Source organism: Pseudopodoces humilis, chromosome 6 (genome assembly GCF_049639895.1).
Source record: "Pseudopodoces humilis isolate 2021_Gansu_Grassland_sample_001 chromosome 6, ASM4963989v1, whole genome shotgun sequence".
Lineage (NCBI taxonomy): Eukaryota > Metazoa > Chordata > Aves > Passeriformes > Paridae > Pseudopodoces > Pseudopodoces humilis.
In genome coordinates this window covers 25,510,914-25,524,245 of record NC_142205.1, presented here as the reverse complement: position 1 = coordinate 25,524,245, position 13,332 = coordinate 25,510,914, and the positions used below count along the sequence as shown (strand labels likewise).

General features: G+C 46.1%; 1 protein-coding gene across 4 annotated transcripts in view; it reads left to right on the top strand.

The window, feature by feature from the left end:
- Positions 1-848: 848 nt before the first annotated feature.
- The window catches only part of CORIN (corin, serine peptidase), a 118,964-nt gene continuing 106,480 nt past the window's right edge, over positions 849-13,332 (top strand). For 3 of the 4 annotated variants that reach the window (XM_088056782.1, XM_088056784.1, XM_014261076.2), the window contains exon 1: positions 849-995. In XM_088056782.1, the coding sequence (XP_087912908.1) occupies positions 921-995 (75 nt within the window). In that variant the 5' untranslated portion in view covers positions 849-920. Of the gene's footprint in view, positions 996-1,370; positions 1,447-13,332 lie in introns of those variants that run through there. The other variant, XM_088056783.1, reaches the window with a different exon arrangement.

Sequence of the window (13,332 nt, the reverse complement as noted above, 5' to 3'; positions counted from 1 at the left end):
GGGAGCGGAGCCCTCCTGCGGGGAAGGAGCAGGAGAAAACGTGTCGCTGGCTCCGGGAGGTTCCTCCTGCCGGAGCTCCTTCCTTCCCGCTTCTGCGGTGCCAGCTCCTCTTTCAAAATCTCTTTGGAGCCTTAGAGGCTGGCTGCGACAGGCCAGCCTCTGTGCTACAGGGGGAAGCGTTGCAGTCCCTGCAGGCGCGAAACTCTCGTTCCCTGGGCTGAAAGGAAAGCCTTTGCCTGACCGTAACGTAAAATAAAGCGCAGGGAAGTCCAGCCGGGAGCCGCGGATGAATGGCGGGACCTGGCGATCTGGTCCGTGCTTGCCAACCCCCGCTCTGAACTCTGCGCCTCGGTCGGTGGGCCGAGAGCGCCTGCAGGTCCGTGCGCTGGGCTGCCTTCGGATTGCTTCAGCCGCAAGTGCGCGTCTGGGCGCCTCGGGGCCAGGGCGCGGGGGAGCCCCGGCCAGCCAAGGTAAGGGGTGCGAGGGGTGAGCTCCGCGGCTTCTTGCCCCCTACAGCATCTCTTGACTCAGGCTTGTCTTGCCACCTGAAGCCCTTCGCAGCATGACGAGGCGTCCCTTAACCGGATTGGGGGAAGGGGGGCGCAAAGGCTGTGCCCGCTTCATCCGCCCTCCCTGGGGGACGGCTTTAGGGCGAAATTAGTAAGTGGGCTGTCTCTCAGCTTGTCCCCAAGGGGTAGAGCCTTGTGTGCGAAAGGGGTGGGGATGTGGCTCTTTCTCGCGGAGGTTTATTATTATTGGGTGGAGGAGCGGGGAGGGGGAGTCTGCGGAGCAGACAAAATGCGAAGCCCTCCCTGCAAGTGTGTCTGTGCGGGAGGCGGGTGGGCACAGTTCGTCAGAGACCGAGGTAGAGAAGGGTGAGGGGGCGGCCGAAGTGGAGAGGGGTCAGCAGCAGCCAGAGCATGCTTTCCACGCAACAGTTCCCTGCCCTGCCCGCGGCGGAGGAGCGCTACCGGCAGGTCCTCTCCGCCAGCCGGGTAAGGCGAACCTCAGGGCGCTCCGCTCCTAGCGGGGGACCGCCTGGGGACCGCGGGCCGGGGGCTTGGGAGGGCGGCTGTCTCGGTCGCTCGGCGACCCCCGGGCTGTGTGCGCGGACAGCGCGCTCAGGGGATACCCCCGGCCGCCGCCGGCCCAGCGGGCAGTTCCCGTGCGCGGCGCACAGCCGTGGGGCTGAGCGGCAGGTTTCTCGGGCAAGCGGAGAAGGGGCGACCCCCGCTCCGAGCCCGCCGAGTTGTTGTAGCGAGAGCGGACCCGTGGCTCGCAGGCAGGGACGGGGCCGTGTCCCACTGAGGCGCGGCCTGGGGGACGGCCGAGGACGAGTGACCGCCCGCGCCCAGCCTGCCGCGATGGGGCCGTCCCGGAGCGCTCCTGTGCCGAAAGTTGCGGGGTCGCGCCGGGGACGGCCGCGTTCAGAGGCGCGGGATGCAGGTGAGCCACAGCCAACAAGCGCTCGTTGTCGGCGTCTCAGGGCGATCCGAGCGGCGCCCTCGCCCCGGTTTTCTCACCAAGCGCGGAAGATCGGGGGGCTGCTGTGCCCGTTGAATGCTCTGCCGCTGGAAGGCGCGGGGAAGAGTTGGCCGAACCCGACGACAACGGGTCCGGCTGGGATTTGCAGGAACGAAGTTTCGGCTTTACCTCTGGCGAGGCTGTCATGGCAGCTCCATCGGCGGCCGGGCTCCCGCGGAGCCGATGCACCGTGACCCCGGCGCGGTAGTTGCCTCCCGGCATCAGGGGGAGCTGGCTTTACCCTTGCGTCGGTGCACCCTGGGGTCGGGCGGAGGAACACCCACTCCCCTCCCACGGCTGTCCGGCGGGACGGTACCCCTGGCCGCCACCACCCGCGGGAGGAGGATACCTTGCACAGGGTCACAGAGGGGGCATTTCACCCTTCCAGGGAGAGCGAGCCAGCCTCTGTGGTTAACAGTGTCCTAAGGGGATAGATAGCGCGGTGTGGGCAGTCTCCAGCACACACCTGTGGGGAGGATGAGGGGGTCTGCCCGTGGGGGAGAGGCTGCGTAAGAGGGGGAGAGAGGAAACTTGCAGGAGGTGGCTGCTGTATTAGTGCGAACTTGCAGGGTGGGTCCCCTCAGCCTGCCCATCCCTCCGCTAGCCGGGGCGCAGGTGTCGCCCCGGTGTCCCCGGCGCGGGTGGCGCTGTCAGAGGGGCCGCAGCTGTACAGTGGGAGCGTCCGCAGGGAGGGAGCGGCGAGCGCCGCGCAGGAGTGCTGAGCCTGATGCGTGGCTCCTGCGGAGGGGGGCACGGAGCTGCTCGCGCTGTCTCACCGATCGTACGCGACCGAAATGGCACAGCAGCGGGTTTCACAAGTTTATAAACACGGCAGTATACTTTAGTAGTGTCATTGCTCCACTTGATTTAAAATGCAGGATCCTTGGATGCATTTCATGGCAGGCAATTAATTAATTAACTTAAATTACTATAGTAGTCTGGCTGAGATGGTGAAACTGAAGTGAAACCAAATAGCTAAAGCTTTTAATGCATTCACGGGACCTCTTGGGAAGTTTTGGCTTTCAGCAGTAAGAGTATGGCAGTGGATTTTTCCATATGGCTACGTACACCCCCCTTCCTGTGTTCCTAAAGAATGGACCAGTCAGCAGAACTATATTCTTTAGTTTGTTTTTGTAATGGATGCTCTAGATGGAGATCTCTGTCTTGGGTACTGTGGCCCATAGATGAACGAATGTATCACTGAGATAGTCCAAACAACTAAAAAGTTGTAATACAAGAAATTAGAGAACTCCTCTGCCTGTGTCCCTACAAAAGCTGGTGGCATCCCTAGAGGACCTTGGACATCTAGGTTCTGGAGAAAGATGGGGACTCCTCCAGGTGAACAAGGGAATCCTAAACAGTGTTCAAACCTCTTTTAGAAATTAAATGTTTACGACATTTTTTCCCTCCTCCAAAGGCCATTTATGAAATACCCCAACAGGCAGATGGATCTTTCTGCCTGTGGAGAAGCCTGGCCCTCCAGCCCCACATGTAATCCTCACTAAACATGCATTTTGAAGGGAGCCACCAGCACTCATTTTTCCGAGAGGGCTCTCGTGGTGGTGAGCCAGGCAGCACAGCAGCTTTCCCATGTTAGAGGAGTTCTCTTGTGCACTTAGTATCTCATGAGGCCATCAGGACAAAATATTCTTTTTCCTGAGTCTTTTGGAGCTGGAACTATAAAATACTGAAGAAAACATTCACTTCCTTTCCACAAGTCTTAGCTGGCACTCTACTGTATGCAGATAACTTGAGTGTCCAGTGAATTAAAAGTATTGTATGTAGATGATTTGAAATGTGTAATGATTGGAGGTATTCTATAAAATGTGAACAGGAAAACTTTATATATCTCTGTTACTGTTTGGCTGTTATGTATTAGATGATGTCTGCAGATACAAGTGAAAGCCAGGACTGTTAACAGTGCCAGTAATTATTTTTAAATGTGGGTTTACTTGAATGTAGGAGTTGCCCTTTTTTTCTTTTTCTTTTCCTGCTAAGCTGATATACATATTTAAGTCTTAGCACTCAGCTCCCTTGAGGAACATTACTGTGCTGGCATTATATTAAGTCCATGTATTGCCAGACAAATAATTTCTTGTCATTACTCGCATAGCCAGACAAGGAATGTGTGCAGAAGCTGAGGTGGATAAGCACCTAGACAGAAATCCCATTTGTCAGAAGAAAAATGGTCCTTTCAAGGGAAGGTGGGACAGGCAAGAGAATGTTGGGATGGTTGTAGCTGGCAAAGAAATCCAGCAGCTCCTGCTCAGCTCTAACCAACAAATGCTGAACCACAAACAAACCCTTTGTACACAAGCAGGAGGACAGCACTTCAAGCAGTGTGACTAAGTAGATGTTTGAGCCTGAATCTTTGCCATGCTGAGGCCCAGCAGACTCAGGTCATCCCAATCCAGGATACAAAATATAAGCTCTACTGGTACTTCCTTAAGAGGTGGGAGCTGTGGCTTTGACCCCACCTGGACCAGGATGCCCTGGGCACCAGGTCATCTGCTTCCAGGCTGAACAGATCATGCGATTAGGCAGCTACATACAATGGCACTATCTCCTAGTGTGGTCAGGTTTTAAAAGAAGGTGCTTATAGCTACATTGTGCGGGAAGAGTCCTGTCAGCTGTCAGGTATCCTTAGCAAGTGCTTACAAGGCCAGATGAATGTCTTGTTTCTGAATGCCAGCCAGGGTTTTGGCAGGGGCGGATGTCAGGCCACTTGCAGCAGGGCAGTTTTAGACTTGCACATGCAGCTTAGGCCCTTCCAAATGTGGCTGCCAGACACCTCCTGATATTTAAATGCCTTCAGGATGAAGCAGCTAAGTAAGCAGCGGGGCTTGAGGGGGGCAGTGTGATTACAGTTTGAAATACTGATGCTTGTAGTCTGTCCCAGTTTCTTTCCCTACCAAAAAGAAATGGACCTCGTTAAGTGGCAGGCTGGGTACATGCAGTTCTCCAGCGCCAGGAGAGAAGGGTAGGTGATAACCCGCTGTGAACTGATGGATTGTCATAGCAGGAGAAAGAAAGCTTAAATTCTCCTTGTAAAGGTTTTCACACTTAGAACAGTGACTGAAGACAGTATCCAGATAGCTCCAGCCTGACTACTCTCATTGCCTCTGAATTTTTAATTCTCTCGGCCCTCTGCAGTCAGCTGTTGACTTGTGAGCAGTTTCACCGAGAACTGTCCTGAGCCTCACTCTGGGTGCCAGGGCGTGGGAGCCCCCTCCCCTTGCTGGCACCTGTGGCCGCGGGCACCAGCAGCTGCGTGGGGTCCTCACTCCCCGAGAGGCTGCACGAGTTAAAGCGGGGGGAAAGAGGGAAGGAAGGGCGCCTGGGCTTTGTCCCTTTGGCTCTCACGGCAGCAGCCCCAGTGTGCAGCGGCTGTCCCCTCTCCCGGCCGCGGCCGCCGTGCCCGGCTGTGCTGAGGGGCGAACGGGGGGGCTGCTCCTGGCTGCCTCTCCCAGTCCGCAGCCCCGCGGCAGAAGAATACGATGCCGATCGCATCCTTTCCCTCAGTCCCCCGCCCTCTATAAATAACTCTGGCTGAGCTGACCTGTCAGATTCCCCCGGCAGAGCGGATCCCCTGACCCGGGCCGCCTGCAGTGGAAAGTCTGAATGCAAAACATACCGCGGTAAAAATAGAGGGCCCGGGGAGCCCCGCCGGCAGGTCCCGGCGGCTCTCGGTGCCGCACCGGGCCCGGCTCCGGCTGTCCCCTGGGCGCTCCCGGCTCCCGCCAGCACCAGGAGCTCTCCCCCTGCTCCTAAATCTTCGTACCCTTTAATGTCCCAGCGGGGAATGCTTTTCTCGCTGTCAGATTGAAGTATAATTCATTTTTGCTGTGGAACAGGTAGTTCCAAGTAGCGTTTTTAATTTTGGCATGCCTTTCTAACCAGCAAAGATGAAATAAATGTGAATAATGGTTTAATATCCTAAATGTAAAAATAATAATGAGATAATTGTCAAGCAAGTGATTCTCATTTCGAAAAGAGGTGAAAATGTTGCTACTTCTGAAGTCTGAATTGGATTGCATCCTGTGCCTACCATGTGCAGACACTGCTCCCCTGAAGGGATAGATGCTCCTTGGCCGTGGTTTCAAGCCATTATCTTTTAAAGCAATGCTTGTAACTAAATTGTGCATATATTATTCCTGGTTTTACCTGAGAAACTTGAATATCTGGAGGTTAAAGCCAGCAGCAGGCGCCAGAAAATGCTGTCTGATGCTGCTACACCTTGTCCTTCTGGTGCATCCATGTCACAGTTCTTGTCCCTCTGTGCCCGTTGGCACACAGCCAGCTCTAGGGGTGGTGGCGGGGTGGCCTCGGTCCACAGCCAAGCACTACATGGCCACTTGTTCTCTCCCTACCCCATCCTGCAGGGTGGGGGAGAAAACGGAAAGAATGAAAAAGCTCATGGGTCAAGATTAAGGCTAGGACATCCCTTCCTGATCCCCACTGTGGACAAAACAGACTCGAGTGGAATAAATTAGTTTATTGCTGATTAATACATACTGACTGATTCAGATACTGTGAAACAAAAACAAAAAATGAAGCAAGCGTTAAAACACTTCAGGAAAGCAACTCTCATCCTCACTTCCCAGACTCAGCTTCATTCCAGACTCCTCTCCTTCCCCCTTGTTATCACCACAGGTGGCACTCAGTTCTTTCAGTGCGGCAATGAACAGCACATGGAAGGACTGTGGTTCTCTGCTACCCCTTCATTCTTACTCATCCTCTGCTCTGGTGTGGATCCTCCATTTGGAGTATTTGCTCTACCGTGGAGCACGTACTTCTCTGACCTTGGTGTTAGCACTGCTGTTTCTCACTCTTTTCCTGCTTCTCTGTTGGTGTGTGTGTGTGCCCTTTCTTAAATGCTTTTTCATGGAGGCACCACCAGCTTGGTTGATGGGCTCATCTGTGTTCTGTGCTGTGGATTCAGGTGGAACTGGACATGTCTGGCACACAGCAGCTCCTGCTCTCTCCTCAAGGAGGCCAACCTTGCAGTTCCCCCACTGCCAGCAGCTTGCCACCTACATGGATGTCTTTGGCCAGCGAACTGACCAGAGTAGCAGTGTTGCCTCTGTGGTTGTCTGCTTCCCTGTCCCTCTTCCCCCATCCCTGAATCATGAAAGGATGAAAAGAATCCAGATGCCATCCTTCTGTTCCTTTTCATAATTTCTGTCATTAGAGTGGTACCTCTGCATCATCTGCTTGTTTGGGTGCCACACAGATTACAGTTCTCTGGGTTTTTTTTTTTGAGTTGTTTCTAGCATAAGGTAGCTTTTTAGCACATTGACCTCTAGAAAATGAATAGAGGCTGAAAATCAGATACTGACAGATCTGCTTTTGAATAGTGAAGTTTGTGCTGTGATGGTTCAAGCGCTGCCCTTGGGGGACAGCTCCTGTAAGTCTGTAGTAAGAAAGACTGTCAGGTTGCATCACTGCAGGTGCTCCTGTAAGCTATTGTTCTTTCAGAATTCCAAGGAAATTGCCTTTATTGCAAAAGAAGTATTTTGTATATTGAATGTTTAATTAATCTTCATCTAATCCTTTAAGGGAAAGGTAGTGAAGGTAGAGATTCCTTTTTTTATGACTGCATCAGATTTCATCTACTCCAATTCACTTGCTGTAGTTCAGGGAAATTCCAATATTCAGTGTATGGTGCTCTTGCTTTGGGACTGTTAGTGATTGTCAAAATCTGTCTTTCCTTTCTTCTCTTCCTAAAACCTGTAACACTCAGTTCTGCCATATACAGAACCTGGTGTTTTAAAAACCAATGTGCTAGAATCTTTCAGAACTGATTTGTTTGATGCAAGAGAGAGATTTCTCTTGGCAGTGATTTAGCAGTAGTAGTAACTGCCCAGAGAAATTCTTATTACTATTCATCACCTCAAAGAACTCCTAGCTTCAAAATAGCCTATACTGTCACTCTAATATTATTGAAAGTTACTTGACAACATCAAAGACTCAGGAAGCATTTCCTAAGGAAAGAGACTCTCATTTCCCCCCTTTTCTGCCGCTGAGTGAAGGAGTGAGAAATTGCTTATGTGCTCCTTGCATTGTTCATCTCACTACATTTCAAAAAGCAGTCAGGTATTTCTTTTGGAAATAAAATCACTGGTAGGTAGCACTGAGGAGTTTTCCATCCCACATATCTGAGTCCTGCAGCTATCCATTCGTGTAATAGTACAGCATATAGCTGTAATACACAATTACATTTTCTCCAGACTTCTGTGGGACAGTGGAACAACATGGAGATGTCTTCCATTGCTGCTGCTTTTGCTGTCAGTTTTGTTTGCTGGGTGGATTATTTTGCCTGTGTTAAAGTTGTCCTGAAACCAGTGGTACCCGGAGATCATAAAAAGCAGCACATGCTACATTTCTCAGGCTTTTCCCAGCCTCCTGCCTTTTCACATCTCCAGGAAGAAACACAGACAGCTGAACTCACCTTGCCTTAACAACCTGTGCATTTTTGCCATGACACAAACATGGCAGGGACAGATGTTGCTGAAAGATACTTTATTGTTTGAAAGATGCTAGTTCTGTGCTTCTGCAAGTATTGTCTAAATGGATAATATATCTGAAAGAATATTAGGAATTGCAGAGTAAGTAGCTATCTTTCTTCTCCCCCCCCCCCATTGCTTTTTGATATGCAGCAACTATGTAACCAAAGAATTAAGTAGTAAATGTCTTTTCTTAAGCTTCGTTTTGTGTCTGCTCAGCCATTTCAGGGGTGTTAGCTTAAATGATTTGTAGTGCATGTGGACAAGCCTGGAAAGGAAGTCTGAAATGATGATTCAATACATTCAAAAGTTGTTAACAAATCCTTTTCCCTATAAAGTGAGAGATGTGGAATAGTGTTGATGGTAGTCTGGATGGTTTGAGAATCCAGATGGTTTCCATTTGCTTTTTCTTTATCATAGATAGGATTATTCTATGACTCTTGGAATTTTACAAAGAAAATGTGAATGGAAGGAAACCTGGCATCTGTTCTAGGGATGACAAATTGAATATTGCTAGCCATAAATATAGTAAAACTTTTCTTATTTGACAAAATAATTAATCAGATTGTTATTGTTTCAGTGACTTGGATGTTTTTATCCCATAAATCTTTATGTGATCCATAAAACTTTAGTACTACATCGAAGTCATAGTCAAATATATACACCAATGTAAGTGCCTTGTTAACCCACTTAATGTTGAGCTTTCTGTATCAGCTCATTTTTTTTTAAATTCAGCAATATTGAATAGGTTTAATCTCTAGTCACCTCTCTGTTATTTCTGTCACAATGTCCTGGTAGTTTCAAAAAATATCCTTCTCTTTCTTTATTTTCTTTTACTGAAGCAAAATGTTCAATGACATGTTCCTGAACAAAGTGGTGTCCTACTGACAAATGAATGAGTCACCTCTAAATTTTTTAGGTAGTAGGTTATCGACCTTTGTGACATTGTGTAAACCCATTTTCATCTTTGGGAGGAGGTCAAATAAAAGTCCAGCTATGATATCTGAACAGATAAGGCATTGCTTTGACACTAAATCATGTCCGTTCCTTTGATTAATATTGCTGTTGGCCTTATCTTTGGTCCAAGGGTTAGTATCTTTTATTCACAATTCAGAAAAAAGTCAGTAAAGTTAACATTATACATTTAAATCCCAAATTTTAATTTTTTCTAGGCAGATGTTTATAGTTGAAGAATAATTATGCATATTTAATGAAAAATTAATAAAAAATGCATGAAAGATAAAGAAACAAATGCTTCTAAGGAGATTTTAAGCAATTTTTAAGCTTGCATTCTAGTTTACTGTCCAGCTAATGTAATTGAAAGCTTCTGATTTTAAATGGGTTAAGCAATTGCATAATCAGCAATAGGCATGGCACAGAGGGTTAAATCTACTGATGAGGCATTAGCAGGAAAAAAAGGTATGTCCAATTATGAGCTGTAATTACCTTGTGTGGGATGGGGCTCCTGGTGGGATTTTTTTTTCACAGGCAGTGGGTGACTGATATGTGAGCCACAGGACAGGAAGGATCTCTTTTTTGCCCTTTCTAGTTTTCCAGGCTTGAAAGATTCTTTTAGGAGGAGGTTTTCCTAATAGTATCCCTCCACCCCCTCAGAATGTTTTTATTTTTTTTCCAAATTTTTTTTTATTGTCAGAAAGTAAGCTTATAGGATTTTTCTGTGGATTTTTTTGTGGTTTTCAATTTTGCATCTCTGGTGCTAATGGCTCTTTTGCAGACATCTGCTCATTGAATTCCCAGCAAGGCAGGAACCTGAAGAGGGTACTGTGTTTCTCCCTGCTTTTTGGGTTGTGATTCTCAGCAGTGTGTAGCCAGAGGCTTGCCATCGCTGCTCAACGTGCTTAGCTCAATGCAATGAACATCTGGGTAGTCAGGAAAGCATTAGAATGGTGTCTCTGTGTGTTCAGAAAAACAGCACGGCACTGTGGAAACTTTCATGAGTAATTTCTGCATGCCGTAAAGAAAACTAATAACCCCTAGAGCATGAATTCTGCATTAGTTAAAGAGTACTTCCCCCAGAACAATTTCCCACTGCTTGCTGAAGTGGGCTGAATGGATGTTCGTGTTCTGGCACTGAGAAATATCAGATAATGCTAACTGTCGTCTTATCCTTAAAATTAATGCCTTTCATACACACTTCAGTTTTTACAAAGTCTTTGCTATCTTCCATATGTTTACTGAACCTTGCTCATCTTAGGAGGCATGGCAATATCACACATCTTTGCTACCAGCTGTGAGTAATAAAGAGAAGAGAACTTAGAACTGTAGTAAGTTTGCCATCAGCTGTAGTATTTCCTAAATGGAACATTCTTGAGAATTCAACGAAGTTCCAAGGTAGAATGGGAAGTATCCACACAGTAGTTTTAAGTTTACATCAGTGACATTATAAATAATTGTAAATATGTACAATATTTAAGTAAATATGTAAACAATTAACATTTATGCCAAAACAGGATCATTATTCAGCAGCACCTCTTAAAAATTAAGGGATTACAACCTATTGGTATTTAAGAATGATACTACTGTTCTTCAGTAATGATAAGTATGTTTTTTTCCCTGTTTTCTAATTCAAATTTTGAAGACTGATTTGTACTGACTGTATATGTTGGCTAATGGTATGTCTAATTCTTATTTACAATGAGATGGAGAATAGTCATTGGTATCACACATGGAATCCAAGCAAATCCTTTATTTTCCACTTCCATCTTTTGCATGAGATGTTAAGCATAGATTACCTGTAATGGAGAATCAAGGTCAATCAATAACTTTCTGATTTCTAAATGAAATATTTTCAGGGAGACCAATTATTAAATTATTTATTAGTGTCTATTTTTATATCAAAGAAATGTTTTTCAAAATGCCTTTATAGTCCACTGCATTGCCAGGATAGAGCAGAGTATTCTTTCCCTAAAGAACTGAAGAAATGAGAATAAACTCAGAACTCCAAATCATCTGGCCGCGGGGCCTATGTCTGAGTGGCCAACTTGTTTCCACCTCCCTCAAAGCCTTCAGAAAGGGAAGAACGAATTATGAAAGAGAAGTTGCACCAGAAGCAGGCTCCTTTAATTGAGAATGCACTGTAAAAATAGTAACTTGGGCTCTGGCAACACCACTGGCAGCTCAGCAGATGTCTGTCACCCCAGATAAAAGCAGATTTGGAAATGCATATTGGTGGCCCTGATAGCTGGTTGTTCCTTAGCTGGAAATGCAGAGTGAGGCTGGGTTATGCAGGAGGTATCTGCAGCCACACTGGACAGCACAGCAGGCACACAGCTTGGCAGTGGCAGTGAAGGGTTTCCCACACACAGGCGAGTGGAACACCATAGGTGTGCCTTTGGGTTGGGTCTCAGCAAACTTTCCGATGGTTCGCTCAAACTGAAGTTGGAGCAGCGTAAGAACGGTGTTGTCACTGAACATGGAGAGACATAGTTGAATGTCACCTTGACTCTTCTGAGCTTCTCCTGCATACCTCCTCAGTTATTCAGTTCCAAAATTGTTTCAAGCTCACAAAATTGCTTCAAGCTCACAAAATTGCTGAAATTGTTGGGGATCAAGGGCTCCAAATTTGTGCAACAGAAATGAAGGAAAGAATATCACATAAACGTTTGTAAATCTTGAATTAGTGACTGACTTTGGGTGATGCCAAATTTGATTCTTGCAACACTCAAACTGGATTTTTGTTTCTCAAACTGGATTAAAAACAGCTTGAAAAGTCTTCTGAACAGAAGTGGATAGTGGGTCTCTACAGTAGTGTGAAAGGCAAAACATCACCTTATTTTACACCTTGCATCTTCTTCAACACAGATGAAACATCACTGACACAGTTACACTTTACTTATTTTAAGTGAAAATGTGCATCAGGAAGATTAAATGTGTTTCAGGTTTATGCTTCAACCAAAAGAATCTGAGCGTACACAGCATCTAGCACCAACCAAATACTTTGTTAGGAAAGATATGTCCAGCTTTATATGATATCTCCCTTAGTGGGATACTGTGTATTTTGGATTGATTTATTTCATGGAAGAGAAAGGAGGTCTGATTGTCAAAATGAATTTCTAATGAATTATGTCAGCAATTTGTAATTTGTCTAAGGATATGGAATTCCCTGGGAGAAGTTACAAGATTACAGTGAACTTGAACAATCAGGAAAACAGTACATTTAACTGGCAAATAACAACTTGTGATAATAACATGCTTTTCATGTTTGCCTACCTGCTGTATGAAAAGGGTTGTTGGTTTGGGTTTTTTTTCTTGCCTTCTGTATGAAAAGGTGTTTGGGGGTTTTTTGCTGCTTTGCTGCATGAGAATTTTTTTTTTTTCCTCCAAATGGTACTATTTCATTTTAGAATAACTATGACACTACTGTTCTTCAATTTGTGTATACTAGAATTTGGATACTGCCTGTATTTGCAAACAAAATCTGCTTAGTATCCAATTTCTTTTGCTGCCTTAACATTCATTCATCATGGTCCATTTCAATTTGGCTCTCTAATTCCTCTAACACTGAAAATGAAATATTTTGCAACTTTTTGCCTATTTGTGTTTTTAGCATATGACTTTGTACCTTTGAAGGATTTGTCTTACACTTACTACTTGTTACAATGATGATGAAGTATGGTGTTACATTTTTTTGACAATAAAGTAGTCAAATAGAGGTACATTGGTGACTCATAATATTCACGTAAACAGGACAGAGCTGATAAAAAATGTAGGCCATTTTCAGCTTATGTTACTCATTACCAGGCCTTTGAATATCATGAGTTGATCAAAAAAGGCTGTAAGAATGAGTATATTTATATTTATATATATTTATGGTGTTTTGTGTTTAAAAGTAGACACTTTACATGTTCAGCTTTTTCTCTGTAGCCATAACAAGTGGGAACCATCTTCCTTTAATGGTAAAAGGAAAGATGTAATGGCTGATGTGGTCATGTCAGTCCAGTATCTAGAGATTTAAGACCAGCATCATAAGAGCAGATGAAATCACAAGAGCTGACAACTGAGCACTGCTTCAACGTTAGAACAGGGACAATATCAAGGATACGTAAAGAGCTGAAGATAGTTTCCCTAATATTACATATTTATTGTTTGGCTGGATAGCAGATTCCTCAATGGCACTTTGAGGACTTCTGAGGACAATGGGGGGACTTCTGAGGTCACCTGTTTCCTGCCCCCTGGCATTCTTTCTGCATTTCATGGTAGTACTTCCTTCCACTTTCCATTCCAAACACTAAATAATTCTCAAGATATATTAATGCTTCTGATCCAAGAGGTGTCTTCTACA